This window comes from Neodiprion fabricii, chromosome 4 (assembly GCF_021155785.1).
Source record: "Neodiprion fabricii isolate iyNeoFabr1 chromosome 4, iyNeoFabr1.1, whole genome shotgun sequence".
Classification (NCBI taxonomy): domain Eukaryota; kingdom Metazoa; phylum Arthropoda; class Insecta; order Hymenoptera; family Diprionidae; genus Neodiprion; species Neodiprion fabricii.
The window spans coordinates 31,105,375-31,126,902 of NC_060242.1; the positions used below are offsets into that span (position 1 = coordinate 31,105,375).

Here is a 21,528-nt window from a genome sequence, read left to right on the forward strand (position 1 = left end):
ATTTCACCCACCGCAGCATCGAGTGCCTCACGTGATCGCGACGTGTACTTATCGCTTTAAAAGAATCGAACGCTTCGGAAGATCGTTTGAAAAAACTGGGCTAAGATCGGCTCCTTAGAGCACGAGTGGCGCGCAGTCCGGTTTTCTAATGATGATATCTGTGACGGGGCGAGGAAGATTCATTCTTCTGTGAATGACTCGTGACTCTCCTCTGCCAACTTTACATCAGAGTTTCGACTTGTCCACAATGCAACGTGTACTCATGGACCTTAAACCGTGACGAACACACGCGGCGAGTACAAGCTCTAAGACTCGCTGTATGTTAAGTATTTCTAATTGTAAGTATGTACTGTATACAGTTCGCACGGTAACTGAATACGGAGACCTATTACCCGTGGTAAACGAATGCGTAGGTGGTTATCATTCCAGCGGCAAAGACAGATCATCTTACCGCTACCGAAACGTACTGCAAAAGTTTCTACATGTCCTAAGAGCCTAAAATTGATTCCTGCTTCTGAGACAAGTTGCAGTGCTCCTTGTTCTGACAACGTTTTCGATAAGCTCGAAATCTGCAGTTGCTGTAATTCGTCGCATTGTGGACGGCGGCCTCACATGCAGAGTGAATTCACTATTCACGATTAACTGGAAACTGCTACAGCGCAAGGACTCGTTGGCTGGTCTCCCTTTTTGCAACAACGTGTTCAAGCGTGTAAAATCATGCCGCGGGTTGTCGTCATCCTCGGCATACTTTCTTTGTTCACTCACCTCCTCTGTCAGCGTCGGGTGAACCGTTCTCAGGGTCATTTCCGGCAGCATCTTCCCTCTTCACGCCAGTTACGCCATCCTCCAGCTGGCAGCAATCCATGATGAGGTTTTCGTACTCTCGACCACTGCGAGTAGAGAATAAAGTCTCATGAAGTGCCGCGTACACAATGTACACATACAAGTGAACACATTTTAAAAGGTGTCAAGAATACTAAGGGCGAAATCCGAGAGCATCGAAGGCGGAATTATATCAAAATTCACCTCGCGAATAACCGTTAATCGTGCACGATATACCCTCTACAGTTGTAATTGGTGCAGGTTAAAACTGGCCATCGGAAATACCAGGATGATAATTGATTGGGAGTGTAGAATTCGCCTCGTGGGTTCGGGGTTGCGGCTCCATTATATTTGTCGGGCCAGAATGCATTATGCATAAGCCGGTGAGAAAACTTTTTCTAACCTTTTCTCTCTCATTCCCTCTCTCTCTCTTTCTCGTACTCCCTCTGTCTTTTTCTTTATTTCTTATATTTTTTCGCGCGTATAATTGCGCACTGTTATATTCTGACACGTGTTGTATACCGGTATTCATATTCATCTCCATCGCTGAGAGGGGTTTCAATAAGTTTGCTAAAAGTACAAATGCCTATATAATAACACGCACCTGATCACGTAGTTCACGCAAATGATGTTCTGCTCCTCGGCGTTCTTCGAGTTGCACACCACGGTAGCGCACGTCTGTAGCCACGTATAGCCTCCACTTTTGTTCATTAACCGATAATAGTGAGTGAGGACCTGCCCTTTGTGAATAACTGCGAACAGGAGAGAAGTAACAAAAAAAAAAAATAACACGTTGTATAAAAATGTCTACAAGAGAATCAGACCTAATTTTTCAAACCACCAGCTTGCAGTATTATATCAGGGTCTTGGGAAATTGAAGAGTTGGAAAAGTTAAAACGCAGCCGAACGAGTTTTGACCCAGTTTAGCAACCGGGCACTGTGCGATATCGTATCACTTTTGTGCGCTCGAGTTTCCCTCCGCGCACCTGCAGATAGGAGGCACAGGGCCTGGCAAGTATACGAGGTGTGGGGGAAAGTGGTGTTAGGTGAGTAAGGGCATTTGAGGAGTCGATAAACTTTCGGTAAGCCAGGCGGACGCGCAGCTCGGATGAGAGATGAAGGGTGAGGGGAGAGAGTCGGGGGTGGTCGGGGGACTGTCAGTCGAGTTGGAAGGGCGGAGGGCGAAGGGCGGGCGGGTAGTAACAACTCGCTGGAGATGCCGCATCCGGCGCGTCGCACCCCCTGCATACCAACTACCTAATCCTGGCTGGTTACAGGCGGGTCTGCGAGCCGCGAGGAGAGGCAGGCAGGAGCACGGCACGTGACTACTCAATGCGGGAAGCGCGCGCGGCTCTTGGCTTTACGACAAAAACGTTTACAATATCAAATATTTCGGAATATACGACCACGCCGGTGAAAGCATATCGTTTAGGGGGGGTGCGAGCTGTGAGACTCGAGTCGTGGTCTTGTTCTCCGACGACTCCTATCCGCGGAAACAGTTGCAGTTGCGACAAAACGGGGGGGGACACCGATTCCCGTATACTTACGGTCGACGTGTGACTTTCGAAGACGATTCGCGTCTTCTCCGTGGCACAAGGCGTACAAATTCTTTCCCGTTAACTCGTCCGCCGAATAGTCCAGGAGTTCTGATACCCTGTAACATCGTTTTAGCATTGTCTCAATGGATGTACGGAATCTTCTGACGAACATACTTTTTAACTATCCTGCACCTTTGGTGCAACATCTTAACTGACTTTTTTCATTCAGATCACTATGAGACGGCAGAATTTGTTAGTATAAGACACAGTCGGTATGTAAAAAAGAGAATGTCGCGAAATAATTTTTCTTGGAACAGTGAAAACGGAAGTATACTCGAAAATGGAGCACATTGAACGACCAGTTTTTGATACCGTTGGTTTTGGCACAGGTTTCAGATTGGTACTATTTGAATTGATTTCGTGGCATTCGATGATCGTTAAGATCTAGAAATCAGCCCTTAGCCGTTTAGATTATCCTTGTTCCTCGTCAAAATACTATCAAACTAGAGTTACGAATGTGAGTGATCGTAAAAATTCGTTGAACCTTAGCGTGTAGCTTGACCGCGAGTTGCAAAAGGTAAACGAAACAACGCACTCACTTTGGTTCGCAGTGGGCTATCCGGAAGTCAAAGTTGATGCGAGTGACGAACATGTCAGTCTCAAGTCGAATCTCGTGGACACTGGGAGGTGGTAGGGCGATGGCGAGACCTACCATGCCCATCAGCGGTGGTGCCGACTTCCTGGAGTGGCTGAAAGTGTACTGAGGCCTGAGTCTGCACAGCAGCAACACCACCTGTACCAATGAAAGAGAAAAACATAGATACCGGACAGTTCTCTTCGCGCACTCTCTATTTTCCGCGTTGTCTTGCACGGTCGTGTTTGTTTATATCAGCGTTGAGCGAGATCCGTCGGTGCGGTGTGATTTTAACGGGTTATTAGACAACGGTGGTGGAGCACGTCCACGTATCTGGTCAACCATATCTTCATTTAGACGGAGCTCAGCGGGGTCTTGGCCAGATAGTAGCGCGCACGTGTTCCGCAAGAATCCTCACAGTTATAACTTCTGGTTAACAAGAGTCGTTACTGCGGGAAGCCGCGGTTCCTCCGGACAATCTTCCAATTGCGGCAATTATACCTCCAGCTTCTGGTAGTGTGTATCAGAAAGGAAGCGCGGTCTTGTTCGCCGGTGTATATAAGCTTTTCAAGATTTCCACGCAAAAGAATTATTGAAATGTCTTAGTTTGCCCGAAACGTTAACGACACGGGCTGCTACGGCGGTGCAACTTCGAGAGGATCTATGATAAAGACAACGTTCCAACTTTCTCAAGAGACAAATAACACTCACCCTGTACCCAGAGGACTTGAAATGGCATCCCCTTTTCGTCAGCGTGGATTTCATCCGCACGCAGAATGCCCGGTCATAACCCTTGTAGAGACCGCTGGCCGTCAATGACATCACAGAGGATACTGAAAGTATAAAGGTGATAGTAAATTGCCAAGAGTTGATCGGTTGGGGCGAAAGTCCCAGCTCGTGGCGCAACTGCAACGTCCTCGTCATTCAACCCCGTCCCTCGCATCTGGGTAGTACAAAGCGTTCAACGTGTACCCACTTCTTCCGTGTGGAGCCGAACCGTACGACCCAGGACGCCTGGCGGTGGTGGAGGCGGCGGTCACGCCGCACTAACAGGCGCGGGTGGGTACGTGCGGCCGCGCTGAAGACGCGGAATAACAATCGGCCGGGGCGGCGGCGCCGTTGCTGCATATACGTATGCGTCACCCGTCCGGGCCACAACTTCGCCCCCGCGACCGTGAACGCGGGGGGCGATAAGACGTGCAACCCTCTTCGCCGGCCGAGCGCGCCACCACGTGGCTTCGCCGAGGGCACGTCCACCGGCCGCGTCATCGCCTAGCCGTTCGCCCCGGGACCCGATTTAGACGACCACCCTTCGCCCCACGTCGGTCTGGTCACGGATTCCAGGTTACACGTCCACTCCACTGGTACACGCTCGCTCCGCAACGCGCTTAAGTGCGAACGTGCCCAAAACTCACCGTCTCACTAACGCCTTGCCTCCACCACCGCTACTGAAAGCCGTCAAGGTCGGCGAACAGAGCCTAAGGACAGGGGGAACACTCTCGACCTTGCCAAATTCAAAATTCTAAATTCAAAATTCGCGGGTGTACGGTGATAAATTTCTTCTCTGCTAATATTGTCGTAAATTATTTAATTCTACAGAAAATAAATTATTTTTGACAAATATTTCCAAATGCTATTCCTGTTATTATTTCTCATTTTTTTTTTACCTTGGCAAATACACTCTCTCAATATAATGACACCAGCACGGTAGACCTGAACTACTTTTCTACTAATAATCATTTTTGCTGGTCGCAACATTATATGGCTCTACTCACGTGACATCAGCAACGCGTCGCACTATAATGCTTTTCGCTATTTCAATTTTCCCCGATACTTTTGATTTCTAGTGCGAGCCTGACCAGTCGAAAAATCCTGAATCTTTTTCGAGTCATGTGAAAGAGAATATGGTGGAGTTTATAACTACCGTCAGGATTGGCTGTCGACGAAGAACCGTGCTCTTCGGATGCAGCGCTACTCGGAGAGGCGAGACCAGAGCTGGAGGAATGTGGGCCCGAGGAACTCGAGGATGACGCGAGGCCCAAGCCGAGCTGTTCGGCGACCTCGGAATGGTCTTGCTGATGGACGTAGTCGAACACCGAGGACCCAGTCATCTCCACCTGCAAGAATCAAATATCGAGTCAATTCGCCACGAGTATACCCATAAATGTAAAAGCTGCGGTCGGAGTGACCGCAACCGGTGCATGACAATGGCTGACGTTACGTCACGAGTAAGTCAAGCGTCGCCATCCGCGTCTGGCATGCGTCGCGTAGCTTGCGTGCGACGGAGCTTTCCGCGGAAATCACACCCATGATAAGTGCCGCGAAGCGGTGATCGAATCATCGCTGCATGCAACTATTTTTATCCGCCGATCGAGTACATGAGCCCTCGAGGTGGAAGGCGAGGGGTCAGGGGGGCGCGGCCCTCCACCGTAAGAGAAACCATACGCGATTGTACAGACGCGACTCGGCTGGCTACGTGTCACTTGATATCGTATTCCTGGAGCACGCCGTCGACGGTGACGCGTGCACGCGCGGTTTCCACCGGTCACGCGCCTGTCGGCTATACCATCATGGCCGCGTGAGAGTCGGGCTTCTGGCGGGCTTGGTGACCCACCGAAGACCAGGACTCAATCCGGATCAAGGATGTAAGATAAACGTGCCTATGAAGCCAGGCGTGAAATTCAACTCTTCTCGACGTTGAACGGACCTCGACCTTCCAGACTCCGGTTCACAGTAATCTTGGTGAACAAAATTCGGGCTACGGTACCGAGACGCGGCACTCGTGCAAAATCACCCGCACAAATCACGTGGCTTTCGAGCCACGTTTCGGTTACGTTGAATTGAAAACTCTGCGACCAGCTGCAGTTTGCGTTAATTGCGTTAATTGCGTCACTTTCGAGTGGCTTCAGCAGCACCAAGTTTAACGGGGTCACTCGTGATGTTCAATCGAAAGCCTTTCCGAAGGTCACCGGTATCAGGCAGGTGTGAGGAGGGGTCATCGACGTTGGGGCGTCTGCTGATCAAGAGGGGGGGGGGGGGGGGGGGGGGTCGGGGGTCGGGTCACGTTAACACCTTGTAGGTACGTGGTGTTCGTTTATTCTTGATTCCCCAGACCCCGGGACCTGCGTAGCCGCGCAGGATAACAGTAGCCGTGGGTTAGGGGTCCTGTGCATCTGCACAGGGGGGCAGCAGCCATGTTTGCGGCCGCGACGTTGGCAGTTTCCAGAATCTCCGAAACACCCTATTGATTGCCCCGCGGGCCGCGAGGAACGGAGCCAGTGCCCCGACCGACCCCCCTTTCCTCCCTCCCTCCCTCCCGCCCTTCCGCCCCCCTACACCGAACCACCCCGCTCCCCTCATCCCCCTTCCACACCCTTCGAGGCATTAGGAATGGCGAACACGCCGCTGTGCAGAGGCTACGTGAGCGGCATGCGACCAACCCCCCTCCTCCCCCTGACACTCCCGTCCCTCCTCCCCGCCCCAAGGCTCGCTCTGGCCTCTCTTCCTCCGGTGCCAACCAGCCAAGCCAGCCAGCCAGCCAGCCAGGCAACCAGTATGGCCGCCGACTAACACAACCTCCTCTTCCTCTCCTCCGAACTACATATACGTGTACCTCTCTCTGGCGTTTCTCCCTCAACCCCCTACCCCACCCTCTTCAACCCCTCGTATGTGCTACCGGGGGTGGCACGTACTCCGTTATGCGCCTTTCACACCCATCCCTCCCGAACTCCCACTGCGGGTGTTGGTGGGTGGATTCGCCGCCTCAGATGGTTCGGATGACACGCAGTGAAACTCACCTGGGAAAGTCCGAGGTAGATGGAGACTGTCTCCGAGATGTACAGAAACCTTCCATCAGCTGCGACCGCCATTGCGAATCCGTCGAGCGACTGAAACAAGAAATACAATAAACCGAATAAATTCAGTTGCTACTTTTTGTTGGACAGAGCTTATACGTATGGGCTGCGGTAATACGTTCAGAGCCGGCGAGTTTTTTTTCCTTTTCCGCTCCGATGGCAGTGTCACTGAGGTATCTCAAGTATGTCTAAGAACGGAGTTTCGACCGGTGCAACGTTTCGAAAAAGTTGTATACTCAAAAAATGAAACTCCTTACCGTCGGCGAGAACAGTATAAATATAATAAATAACTCACCTGAAGGATGTGTGTACCCTGATGCTGCTCGAACATGTCCATTGCCAGTGTTGCAGGTGACCTCACCCGGTTGGCACCTGTAACCAGACATACCAAACGGTCGTATAAGGTATGAGTGATTGATGAATCGTGAAACTAAGTCAGCGTGGTGCATGCGAATGTTCTCACATACACGGACGACGAACGATGTATGCTTTTCCGTGAATCTCATTCTCACTAAGGAGCATGAATCACCGCTTGACCCGACATATTCGGAAACCCCTTCAGCTCCTTCGGCGGACCAAGCCCCAAACTCCACCCTCGCTTGGTAAACAAGACGCAGTTCTTCGCTCCGTAATAATAATGCCGTTTCGCCCCCGCGCCGGTACCCTTAATGAAAGACTTAGAGACTCGATCAAACTCGCCCGGGCATTGCTTAATCTGGTAAGTCCACCGGGATGAGGTCTCCTGCACCTCGGATATCCGCAAAGTCCCCCCAACTCACCGCACAACCGACTTCGCCACGCGCTGACCCCCGGCTTTCCATGCTCGGTCAACAAGTTTATTCGTCTCGATGTTTCTGCCGGACAAGGGCTAATCCGACTATAATCCCATCGTATACGCTTATTCCTTATACCATCTAGGTATGCTGTGCACATACCTATTTCTGCCGTTGTATCGAGACCACCCCTTGACCAGTGAACGATACCGCAAACTTTTTGGAGGTCATCCGAGATGTAACGTTGAAACCACGTGCGAGATCGTTGTAAGAACCATCGAAGATAAAGAAGATTGGCTCGCTTCCAATATATCATATATTATGCAAATACTGACCTGAAATGTACCTAATCATTTTCCTTTCTCACGTCAAGTATAATTTGTTGAATAGCCTCGTTTTGTATTTTGGAAGATCAGGAATCAATTTTGAACACCACCAATGAAACCATCCGACTATCGTTGTTAACCCAATTTCCGACAGAATGATAACAACGGTTGACCCCCGTGACCCGCGCAGGTCACGAGGCACGACCTGAGTCGTTTGCTCCTCTTCGGGTATTTTCTCGGCCAGCCGGTACTTTACTGTTAGTTTTCCCCGGCAACGGCAATAAATTCTCCCTTAGCGTCTTTCGTCTCGGTCTGCGCCTCTCCCTCGCGACCAGCTATCACAATATTTTGATAAATACGTAAGGCGTGTTTTATGTGCCTTCTTCGTACCATAACTCAGCGATATTTATATTGGGAAAATAGAAAAATACCGTTGACCGACCGACATAGTTGCCTTTCTTACAGCGCCAGCTGAGACCCTGGATTAGGGTACCGATGCACCCAATAAAATACAGCTTGAGACGAGGGAGTTAAAAGCACTGTTTCAATAATCTCCGGAAATTATACGAGCAAAAATGCAGGTCTTATACGTTTTCACGATGTTTATTATACACAATCATTAGTAGATATTCTTGTATAACTCCTCATTGTCAGTGCAAATCGACTCGACAAACTAGTCTAAAGAAGCAGAGCGGTACAGTTGGTGGGGAAAGTCTCGCAGATGCAACATTTAGCGATTTGCTTTCTCGTCGCTGCACCAATGGTACATTAAAATGTCTCCAAGGCCCAAATACCGACGATATTCTTTACATGTCCATGTATAGAAAAAATACGGCACGGTTCCTAATACCGCACTTTGTCAAAATGAAGCACTGACATAATCCTAGGGAACCTACTTTTCCGTCCAGAAAAAATATGACCTCACCCCATACCTCACAGGCTTATACTTATACGTACTACACCGGTCAAAGTTAACGATCTGACGTAGTTCATAAATTCTGCAACTGACAAGATTCCCTTCTCGCATCACGTAGCGAAATTATACTTTCGTGTCTTAAACGTTGACAGTTGTGCGATGGTTTCGGGTTACTTAGGAAGGAATTTTCGCCATATCGTCGGTATTAAACATTCACGTGTAATTGTTTCAGCGAATACGCTGGAGAATTGCCCGAAATGATGTTAATCTCGGACGAAAATCTGCGTAAACTCGGACGCGATGTGCATGAATAGAATTGGCAGGGTAGGCGAAGAGCACACGGCTAGCTGAATCCGCGCGGTGTTAAAAGTTGAGTAAGCTGGTGCCTCGCTACTGCCTGTTCTATAACAGGACGGTAATAATCGCCGGTCACGTAATGTCATATCTATATACGCCAAGTCCGACTAACCACCTCCATTTCACGGCCGGTCGCAATTTTCCCCGCAAGTGTAGAAAGCAGACCGGCTGCACAGGCGGAGAGACAACAAATTCGGCTACTTTTCATTAAATCCCAGTCCCGAGGGAGGGTGTGATATTACATTATATTCTTCATATGCTGCAACCACCTAGACGCTACAACGGTGGCAGGGGGGTCGGATCGTGACGTCACACATATTGCAGCCTTGCGCCGGGATACCGCTCCTGGGGGATTTATGGGCCCAAGACCCTCCTCGGCTCCTCTTTCCGCCAGCCTCCCGCGAATTGATCCTCCCGGCAAGGAGCCGCGAAATACGACCGAATGTTTTACAGTTATTTATCTCCTCGCGCAACATATGGCACAGTTTGTGCAGCCCCAAGACATTTCTCTTTCCAAACCGAGACTTCTTCTTCTTCGACTAAGCGGTTCTGCCGAGAAGTTGATACTTGTACACACGGGCATTCCTTTATCGCGTATGTAAATCTAACCACGTGTGAAATTTACGATTCCGTACTTTGTAGGGGGGCTTGAAATTTCACACTAGCACATGTTCTTTGATATCCATTGATTGGAGTGGTTCTGAAATTGGACTGAAGTACAGTTTGATCATTGCAAACACAAGTTTGAAACGGTGTCGTCATTGTGCTCTTGCAGCGTTCGTAAGAACGAGTGCAAGCCATTTCCCATTTGCAGGCTGCGCCGTATCCTCGAGGCAAAAAGTGGGCAGTGACAAATTGAAATTTAATGGAAAGGGTTTGGGCACGAAGAGGCGACAAGTCTGCCGCTGTTAGCAACTGCGTGCGAACCGGTAAGCGAGCGTGCGTGTCGGGGGTTGAAAAGTACGGTTTAAACGGGCCACTTTCAGGCAGTTAAGCATCCCTTCGAGTACCATCCAGGCGATAGCACATATGCCCTGCGTCTACTCGTCGGCGCGTCGAGGGTGGTTCGAGTGCCGGTTTGATGGGCCATCAATGTAAACCAGTGTAAAGTCGACGGGGTTGCGAAAGCGCGGGGAAACGGCGGTGTGTCAAAAGAGCGAAACGCGGTGATCGCGGTCTCCGAGAAAATCCGTCGGCGCGATCCCCTCCTGCGGGAGCATTTTTATTCAGAGCAGGGAGGCGGTGATGCCCCGCGAGGCGGGATCGGGGGCTCGAAGAAGATTCGGTGTGAGCCGCCACCTACAGCCGTACGCGGGGCTTTATGATCCTGGCCGATTAATCTTCATATCGGCAGAACGGATATATATATATATATATATATACATACATATATATATATGTATATATGTATGTAGGAGCGAGAAGCTGCCCCGCGGGGACGTCCAATAATATTTCACTCAAAGCGGGTCGTTCGATCCGACGGATTGACGCAGACGGACGGAAGAATATGACCCGGGTATTTTTCCCGGGGATGATGATTCCGCGTCCCGTTATTGCCGCGCGTATTAGCACATTTCACGCGTTATGCTCCCAACAACCATCCTTCGGGACACGGGGGAGGTCCGACAGCCCAGAAGCTATGATTACCGCGCATTGTGCCCGCGCGTTTCTCGATCATAGGAATTAATAAGTTCCTGCATTCAGCCTCCCGCGATCAGGAGCATAAGGTCGCGTGCAACAACTCGTGCAGGGTTTTCACCCCGCTGTTATATTAAGTGTGTCTACATTCGCGCGGAGCGCGAACAAATTCACCCGGTCACTGCAGCTTATCGGGACGCTGACTTCACTCGGATGATCAGAGGACCCTTCCAAGAATCTATGACTCACCTATATTCGGCCGAACATCATTCGGCGCATTAATCGCAGGTAAGACACGCGCGTGTGAATCTATTGCGCGCAACACTCGAATTTGCATCGAGTGTCGCGTCTTCGGCAGGCTTCCAGTGCTTGTACTCGTGTCAAGGCTTCGCCTATTTATGGGTACCTACTCATCTGAATACTCGCCTTTCGTTCATTGTGCGATCTCGCCGACCCTGGTTTGGTGAACAGCGCCTCGTATATACGTGCGAGGGCGGATATAATAGCCGTGGTTAATTGGAAAGACGGTGAATGGTAGCGCTCGATACTTCCTCGGCAGTAACTATATACCTACCTACCGTCGTCTTTTCCGCATGTGGACAGCACTTGGCATTTGGAGAACCGAGCCACCTCGAATTCCTCCGTACCTGTGTCCAACGCACGGCCAAGCGGACCTCACAATGAGCCGGTATAAACTCCGGTAGCGACACGAGGCGTGTACGTGTGCGTATTAATACAGACGCACCTTCTCTACCGCCAAAGGCGAAATTAAAACCCTGTTACGCCACTTTAGCGCCGAGTCACACATATTTTGTATACATCCCGTATAATCGGACGACACCTAGAGAGTCCTAATGTCCAGTTCTCGCTTGCGTTCCGGTTGCCTGAGGAATGCCTTCCGAATACATCAGCTGCTCCGTACCAGCGCCGTGTCGCAGCAATCGTTGCAAAATCTGACCGAGGTACGCACGTCGCGTGGCCCCAAAGAAAATGAGACTCCGTTCCAATTCGGAGAGGTCACTTGCTTTTTCTCATCCGTAATTGCTGTCCTCGAAAATTTTTTCTGCATTTATTTTTTTTTCAAGTCTTTTTTTATCACCCCGTTGAAAAGAACCGAGACCGTGCAGTTGTCGCGCAATCGCTTAGAAATCCGCGAGACGGAATCCAACCATCCATGAACTTTATAATACCTACGCGAGATTTGGAGACGGTGATATTTCACGAAAAATTTCGTGGAACGGAATGTATAAGAACGAGCCTCAAGCCGCCCGTTCGTTGTGCCAGCAGAAGAGCCTCGATTTAAAATCACCGCATGGTATACATTCGTGCGAGCAAATAGGATGACGCTAACGAGGCGTTGATTAGGGTATTGGTGACGCTGATCTAGTTAAGCGCTGCTTAATTAGTCAGGTGTGTTTAGTTAATCCCAGTATTTCATTAGGCCGGTGAGGCGCTGAGGGGTGACAGTGTCTCTCAACCAGCGAGATGTTTTACCACGAATAATTTCATCCATGATTTGTCATAAAATCTTGCTATTTGGCGGTGCGAAAAAAGTCTTCAAATTCGCGTTTCGCTTCCGTTGCAAGCTCATAAGCAGCACGGCAAAGCTCCGATGAATCTCGATGAAACCGTCGCGATTGTGTCGAATTCGTCACCGGCTGAGTACCGCTGCTTCAACCCTCGGTCTCGCCGAGAACCCCTCGCCACTAACTAGCCTCCAACTACGTTAAACACTGGTTTAAACTCCCTTCGAGGTTTTCTGGTCCCCGGTGACTAGCTCCGCTTTACTCTCGTCCGTCCCCGTGTCTTCCCCTGTGCATGGTTCTGCACCAGGTTCCACTGCAGACGCCGTCGAATTTCCCATATCGAAAGACCGTACGTGCAGTGGCAATCGGTGGATTAGCTGGGACACGAGGAAAATGGGAGTCCGTTCACGTCTGCGAAGGCGAAGGAGATATAGACGCGTGCCGTCACGTTTCCGTCTGCAAACCGCGGATATTGTACACCTCGTGGCTCGCTCACAAATTGCTGCTGCGGCCGAGAGCGCTTGTAATGGCATAACGCGGTCCCGAACATCACCTTGCGGCACGGGCCCCTCGGCAGTGGTCAAGTGAATCTCAACCGATCTTAAAATCGCCGCAAGAAATTTGCTCCTGATCAATCGTCACGCACGCAAGAGCAGTCCGTCACTTGTTCCGTCCTTCGGGAGGCAAGAAAGTTAACGTAAGAACCGGTGCTAATGGAAACAAGCTTGTGGTATATAAATTGCACCGCAATTAGGTTCATGCCTCGGCCACTCCAGACCTTCCGGCATACATGCGAGCTGGCTTAATGTGTGCACGCCATGTTTCGGACCTGTCTCGCAAACCGCGATCACTTTTTTGCTCAATCGATATATCGATTCGGAAGATGAAGCTGTAGAGGGTTACAGATTATATTAAAATACACTTCGAATCATCCAAAGAAATCACGCGAACCGTTGGACTGCGTTGTCTACAATTGAATTTCAAACCTTATCTGTTAAACCCTCGGTATAATGTGTGGTACGAACAAAATACGAGACACGCGTGAACTCGTAACAACTTATACCCGACCTCGGTGAAATAAAAACAGCTATACTTAAATACACCTCGGTGGAAATTTGGAGAGCGACGTATTTCGGAATTTGAAACCCAATTTGCGTCGTTAAGTTTGGAAATCCGGTTTGAGGAGCGGCGTCTACGAGGGTAGAAGATATGCAGTAGATTTAGTTCGACGTCGAGTTGTGGCTGGAGGCGTCTAACTCGATTTCGTTAGTTTAGTTACATGGGGGCGGTGGCGCGGAGGCGAACCGCTGTACAAGGGCTCGCAGGGGATGCTGTGATTAGATTTACATGTGGGTTCTCGCCGATGTTCGGAGGTGGGCGTTGGGCCCCGACTACACGTACGGCAGTTGTGCCCACACACGCATCCCACATTATAGAATCATGCGAAGCATTCGGACCGCCACGCCCCTCAAAACTCTCCGCAAATACGAGGGATTCCCCCTTCACCTAGGGAAGGAAATTGCGGCTCATCATGCTTTGCTTTCGAGCGCGCGAAAAGTAGCAAAAAAGTACTCGGAGCCGAAGCAAAAAATGTGGGAACAGCAGCCGAGAGCCGCAGGAATTCGAATTCGCTTACTCGCAAGGTTGACATCTCTATTAATGAAAAATATTTCCTAGGTCCTGGGTCACATGCTCGTTCGCCGAATTGCCCGTCACGGTGACGCACCCAATTTCTGTTAAATGAAGCTAGAAAATGAAGAAGACCGATCGCGTCGGCCGATTGTCCGCAACAATACTCGATTACTATGTATCTATGAATCTCTTACCCGGTCCAGGCGCTGTGTTACGTCAGTATATATTGCTGGGTATGTGTGGCTCTGTTCGTATGTATGCTCATGTACAACTCACGTATATAGGTGTATGTATACGTATATACATACAGTATCAAGGGACGGAATCTATCTATTTCAGCGATGTTCACGGCGCCACGAACTCGACTTCTCCGGGGTGCGAGGGTCCTAGAGTAACTGCGAGAATTCCAAAAGACGTGTGTTCATGCCGGGGAATTCTATTTTATACAACTATCCGACTGTGGGCTGATAGCCGGCTGGCTAGAACTCCTGGGAAGAAAATACACGGGATTCAATTCGGAATCAATCGAGCATCGTGAAGAATTAGCATACGCATAAAACCCAAGGAATCGAATTCCCCGCAGACGTGCATGGTGTTAAACTCTGAGAATCTTCACGGCTGTACGCGTTTCACCGTCCAATTCTTATTTATATTCAATGAATTTTGCCTAAGATTTAGTACATTACTTCCGCACTCCGAATTGACCAGCTGATTGTATGGTATTAGACCAGGAATGATTTCGTTCTGCTGACTTCACTAGACAGACGTCTGGAGTCCCTCCTGATAAATGCTCGCTTTATTTCTCCTGTGAAAAAGGATTTTTGACACTTCGCAGAGAGCATTTTGCCACTTCGACAAAGCATTTAATAGATTCACGATGCTGCATGTTATAATTTGTTTGCGGTAGTCAATCGGTAGCTGTCGTGATTTTGCAAATTTGACTTATCTTTATCCACCGAAAAGACTTAGTAAACTGCAGTATGCAACAGTTTAGTTGAATCTACCAGAGGGTACTTTAATATTTTGATGATATCACGAAACAAGTATCATTACATTAAATTTACTAAATGAAGAACAAGATTTCGTATTTATAAGAAACATCGGTTTTCCCACGAGAAAATTCTTTACAAAATACGTATACAAATTTATTTTTTTTAAACAAAAAGCTTCCCCCAGTTTTCTGGTACATAAGGATCAGATAATTTTGTCAGAGCAGAATGATTCCATTGGAAAGGAACTCCTTGCTTTACGAATATTACTTATAATTAATATCTCTAACTACGGGATTCGACCGATTTTTATTTACTGGCTTAGTCACTGAATTTAAATTGCGTGGGTGTAATTTGAAGTTAGCCACAAACTATTGGGATCTTAACGCGTCCTGACGTTCAAAAAGTTGATTCGCGTGATTAAGCATTCCATGAATACCCATGAACTCATTCATGTTCCGATATACTCGCGATCGTGAAGAGTGGATGCATTACCGATTCACCGTCCCATCAAGGTAGGAGGCACAAGTTGCGGCTATCGCTTTAGAGCTCTATTAGTCATGCGGCTTCCTAAATTAGATGTCAGTAATATGGTTCACAAACATATAATCCTATTGTCTCCCGCCACATGGAACGATCGGGTTAACGTATATGGCTGTCACCGGGTAAGCTTGACTGCCATAAACCAGACTCCATATCGAAATGTAGGTGTAAGTGTGGCGCGGGTGAAGTCTGCAATGAAGGTTCGTCACATCCTGTGCCAAAACCATAAGATAATGGTTTTGTAGAAATGATAAGAAAGCGCGAAGCGACGCGCCGCCGTCGAGCTCATCGCTTATAGTCGCTTTAATCAGACCAACCAGCACGAGTCAATGTCTGCATCGTCGACGCAGCAGCGACATTGCATCTCGCACGAGAGACGCGTGACGCCCGTCAATTTCTCCGCGATTGACTGTCTGCCAAGTTAATACGATTACACGGAGACTAAGTCGAGTGATTCGATTCCAAAGATGGGAGCCCATACAAACCGGAGCCAGAATTGCCGATCGAGTATAACGGCTCTCGATCGGTCCGTCTTGTGATCGGCACGTGTCTGGCGATAAGCGCATCAGGTTTGGCGGGACGCAGTTTTTGACGTCGTGGATCGCGGTTAACAGAGTTAGGTCGCCCGCGCGATTCTGTGTTTGTTTTCCTCCGTAGGTTGAAGGTTGTGTCTAATCGTGTCGGTGACATCGCGCAGATCCCTGGGACAACCCCTCCGCGAACCCCGGGTGGCGATCCATCAGCCTGCATCACTGGCAGATGCGAGAGTTCGAAAGATCCTGTGAACGAAATCAGTGGACCGAAAACGGAGAGTTGTCAAAGTCACGCGCGTCGCCGCAGTTGTCAAATGCCAAGAAACGAGCGTTACATTGAAAGTGAGCAATATGCGTGAAATTATAATATGCACTCGGTGAGTGCGGCTTCGTCGAAAGCAAATTACTTATATTGCGCATCGTCAGCGACTTAAGAGTGGAACAATAGTAGGTGCCTGTCGTCGCTCAAGCGTCGTCCCCCATTATGAAATGTCACGGATTTCATTAGCATCGAATTCTTTTCGATGGATAAATTATTGAAATCGATCGATCGACATTCCCGGTGACTCTTCGGTTGCGTTGTTTCATGCGCTGTAAAACAAAGCGAGTAATACACTTATAGTTTGCCTCGAGTCAATTCCTTCAGGTGCACCCGCAAGGCTGCGTCGGTGATCGGAACAGGATTGAATTCGTGGTGGTAAAAAAATAATTGAGTCTATCAAACGGTTCGAAAGGCTGGACTTCCTACACCGATCTTAGCCGAGGTGATAAATTGAACCCAGCCTCGCGTCATTAATCGCGTGTAAAATCGAACTACCTATAGACTTTTTCATCGTCCCCGCCCCCGTCCCGGGTCGCGCTCTCTATTTCTCTCTTTCGAACCACGCCGGCTGCGCTGGTGCAGGAAGATGATTGCAGACCGGATACGGTTAAGGCAGAGCCTGAATGTATTCGACGGCTGAAAGGGTTCCTTAATTCTGGCCAATTGCCCTCCGCGAGGGCAAGATCTCTACCTATAATACAAGACCCGTGAGCTGACTACACGAACAATAAATAACGTTCGATTCCGCGACTGCTGGAGCTGGGATAACTCGGTTTAGTTTAGTGCCTCCGCCCCCGTTCCGGGGTAGAGAAAAACAGGATAAGAGAGGAAGAGAAAAATAAAGGCTGTACTCAGCTCGCACTGAACACAGAGCGGAAAAGAAGACCTAGTCGTTTGATTTGACGGGCAGACAGTCGGACATGGGGGACGGGGACAATCAAGGGAATCCTTCTATTCCATTCCATCATTGCGGCCGCCACTCAACCGCTCGCTCATCCCTTGTCCCGGCCTAATTCTGTTACGGATCTGCTCTGCACCGCTCCGACTGCTGGGGGGTTCGCTTCAAATTCCATGCGGACCGCTCGCGGCAGGCACATACCTACATGATGTCACTTTCACGCGGGAGTGGAAATTTTCCCGGGTTTTATGCGGTACAAGGCGGAAGGCCCGCGTTTCGAATTGAGTTTATCCTTACCTTTGATGGACTTGTTAGGCGCTGGACCATCTCGGCTCCATGGAGGGTCCCCGTGCCCCGAGAAATCTCGGAGTTTGAGGTAGGAGATTGTGAGTCTGATGATCGACGCCTTGTCTAGCTGGGAGGTGATGGCCGCCGGGAGCGGGAGCATTTTTGCCAACTCGTAGAACTCGTGGTTTTCCTTTCCTCGCCGCGACCTCGCCGCGTCTCTGCTCTTCTCTTTCCGAAGCTCGAGGATGCTGCAGAATCGAGAAAGCACGATTGTTAGGCTTGTTGAAACTTTCATACATCCGTCACAAACGTCTACACGTACAATGAATCGTACCCACCATCTGGATTTCACTGAGCAATCATTCCAATCATCGAACAACATTAATCAAAAAATAGTACAATATTTGGAAATATTTTAGAACGTAGAATTCTGTTGCAGTTCTGATTATTATAAGAGATTGATGCTGCTTCGTGGATCTCAGATAATATGAAACAATTTACACCAGCAGTTCAAAAATCATTTTCGTTACAGTTGAATCGAAACCCATAGTCTGAAAATTTTTCGTCCATATGTTGGGCATGCTTCGACACTTAATCATACTATGAGCTCGTTATTGACAATGTTGAATGACAATGTCAATTGCTAATTACATAATTGCTATACAAATTACTATTGTCCGAACCTCTGGGCACAGACACCTCTTCGTGTACAAAATTATACGAGTTTTTGTGTTTCGTGGTATGTATAAAACCTTTTTGTATATATATGTAGACACTGTAGCTGCAGATTGTATAATTATGTCTAAAATATGTAATTACGAATCATTCAGGATTGGATATTAATTCCGAAGTTAAACCGTACGTCTGTATTGTATTCTGCCGTGTGTCCCATAGAATTTGTATTCCCCGAACAGTGTTTAAGCGTTTGACTCTAATTCTATAATGGAGCATCACGACCTCGGTGTAAAGTTTTTTTCCCCGTCAGCCGCACCTGCGTTCATGTAACAACTACACATTGCGGTAGAGATGCGGCTATATTATGAGATACACGTATCGTATACGGCAGAATTTTGCTGATCGCCACAAATTGTTTGGTAACATCGTTACACCATACCCAGCAGAATTCCTATCCTGCAGAACCACAAGAAGAAACGGAGAATCATCGACCGTCAAGACTGCAGAGCCTGCGTATGCTTATTATTCTCTGAATTCAATTGGAAAGAGGGAGGAGACGGGAGAAAATTTCTCTAAAAATTTCAACAATCTAGTCTGCGCTGCTACCGTTTGATTTCATTGAGTTCGCTGGAGCGTCGATGTGGCGTGTAAAATGACTGTGCGCAGGTCAGCAGATGTAATCTGCATAAACACATTGTCCGGTGGTTCGAGGCGTGGCGGGCGTGTCCGAAGGTTTGATAGCGGGCGTCACGCCGTAAATCTGCGTGGGCGTTGTGTTCCACGGTGTTATGGAGGCCATCCGCGGTTAACCTCGAGTAAATTCGCATGCATTATACCGCGGTCGGGGTGCCAATCCTTATCGCCGAACACGGGAGCATTCGGACATTATCGAGCCGCGAACCCGGTTGCATCGACCACGCCCTTGCAGGGCTGCGGGTCTACGGAACTACTTCGAGTTCCAGTCTTGCGTTTGAACAGGGTTGCCGACTAGCGGGTAACCCAGGCTACTGATTAAAAGCCTGCATAGCAGTACTTAAACTGATCCGCTAACGAAGAACTCGGACATCCGTTGGACGTTTTGTAGAGCTCATTTTGTAGTTCCCGCCAGCGTATAACCCGCGTTTCCGCTGCGACGCGGTACGTAGTGTGCAGATTAGATTCGAGAAAGTTCGAACGCGTATAACGAAGTACCTACTCGTGTTAGATGTACTGTGACGTCCGTGGCGCGCGGACGTTTTCGAATGGTTTAAATTTCACCGGATACGCGATGGTACCTTGAAGATCTATTGATACGGTGCGACCGTCAAATTTGCTTCCATTAAATAGAGCCACGAATGTCGTGGTACGCGTTGTAGAAGAATGGACGCTTTCGACTGACAATGAACAACGCGCTGCCGCCGCACAGACGGAGAAAAAACTTTCCAATTCCCGCACGACACGCTTCTCTGTAGATGGCTTATACCGACTCACTGCACGAGCACTGCATGAGTACCAGAAAAATAGGCTCGAGATGATCGATCGTCGCGACGATATCTTTGAATCCTTGGTTCGAATTCTTTGGACTCGCGGTATCGCTTCTACAGCTATTAGCATTTGAGAACGATCGCGGATTCAGGAGTTGCGCGAAATACGATGATCCTCCTCAAGGAGAAAGGGCACGTCGCAGTGGAATGACCCACCAGGGGGCGGTTTCTTCTTAGCGCTGGAAAAAATGAGGTAGTACAATTAAACGCGCCGTTTAAGCCGAAGGGGTTAAAAACAAGAAGATGGTCTTTTTATTGGTCCGCTATTACGAAGCTTAACGACTGTAAAGCGACACCGGGTTAGTTGCTCTGAATATCCCGCGACGAGACACCGTCAACGATTCAACCGGCGAAAAGTGACGCGAAGCGTCGTAAAACCTCGAACACGGGATTAGAACTGGAAGAAGAAGATCTGGTGCAGCGGAAGAATCACACGGGGCTGAGTGGCAACGCGGGTTCTTCGTGGGGCATAAACGTCTGGTAACGCGAATCTCGTGTCCCGCACTGTCCCAGCGGGGTAATCATCGGCGCTACTTACCCTTCAAGGATTCAGCAGACGCTAGCTGCTTTCGCTTTCGAGTGAGAGAGAAAGAAAGAGAGAGAGAGAGAGGGAGAGGGAGAGAGCTGTCCTCGAAGGGGAAAGAAGTTGGGGAAAAAGGGGCGCGGAAGGGTTGGACGTAGGGATCCTGCAGGGCCGTGAGCCGTAAACTTTGACGGGATCCGGCATCGGCGGTGGGTCTTTTCATTTCCGTAAATTGAGATCTCCGGAGATAATTGCAGGCCATTCTAAGGATAAATAACCGGGCTTCGGGTCCTCACCTCCGGCTGCAGTAGCTCAGCTCAGCTCACCGAGAGGCAATTAGACTCGAGTTTAATCGAGTTCATCGCGCAAGTAGAAGCCGCCGAACAGCCTCCTTTCGTTCTATATTTTTAAGCGTTACTTACAACCGTGAAACGGCGGTTGTTACACCGTTTTACCGTATCTCACAACGGCCCCGGGTCACGCACGAGTCACCCACCGGGTATTTGCACGCCTTTGCACAATTGCCGGGCAAACTTTTACTTCACGCCAATTTCCCGGGACTACGAGATGGAAGGGATGGTATGCAGATGCAGGCCCGCAACCGGCGTGCGTCGAAACAATTAAGTGTTCGTATTATACCCGCACAAAAGACGGTGTAAGAGGAACGGTGTGAAAAAGTCGTGCACGATCGTTTCGAGTGAACTCTGCGCCTGCGGACGACCGATTCTTAGACCTCGGAACCTGAGCGGAATTTATCCGTACGACGTACGCGCCCGCCACCTGCACGAGTGGCTATTATATCGCTGGGAACGGTTGTTTCGACGTGAATTCCTAGGTGCCCCTGCACACGGCGCGGGTTAGTAGCTGATTGAAAAGCACCCTTGGGAATTGCGCAGCGCGCGCCCCCTCGTAGGCTGTGAAAATCTGTGAAAATCGTTGATACTAAAAAGCCGCGCCTGCAGGATAAAGCCGACCCTTAATCGGGTTATCGGAGCCGAGCTGGCCGGTTCTGATCGGGCGCACATGTGCCGCACGTATACCGCGGTGGAAAAGAGAGAGAGAGGGAAGAAACGGCTATATAAGGGATGAAAAGCTCGGCGCGGTGCATTTCTATTTATTTATACGTCGCTCGCGCTTATTTTTTTTTTTTTTTTTTCTTTCCTTTCTTTTTTTTTCTTTTTACGCGGTTGCACTCCACGTTTCCCTAAATCCCCCTCC

The 21,528-nt window shown here is 49.1% G+C and overlaps 1 protein-coding gene across 6 annotated transcripts in view; it reads right to left on the reverse strand.

Annotated features, from left to right (window-relative positions):
- LOC124179787 (protein trachealess) overlaps positions 1-21,528 on the reverse strand; it is a 174,474-nt gene that overhangs the window by 5,623 nt on the left and 147,323 nt on the right. For all 6 annotated transcript variants that reach the window (XM_046564528.1, XM_046564525.1, XM_046564524.1 and 3 more), the window contains 9 exons: positions 17,599-17,837; positions 7,144-7,220; positions 6,792-6,881; positions 4,919-5,111; positions 3,706-3,827; positions 2,960-3,153; positions 2,370-2,476; positions 1,427-1,574; positions 766-890 (listed from right to left, as the gene is read on the reverse strand). In XM_046564528.1, the coding sequence (XP_046420484.1) occupies positions 766-890; positions 1,427-1,574; positions 2,370-2,476; positions 2,960-3,153; positions 3,706-3,827; positions 4,919-5,111; positions 6,792-6,881; positions 7,144-7,220; positions 17,599-17,837 (1,295 nt within the window). The remainder of the gene's footprint in view (positions 1-765; positions 891-1,426; positions 1,575-2,369; positions 2,477-2,959; positions 3,154-3,705; positions 3,828-4,918; positions 5,112-6,791; positions 6,882-7,143; positions 7,221-17,598; positions 17,838-21,528) is intronic.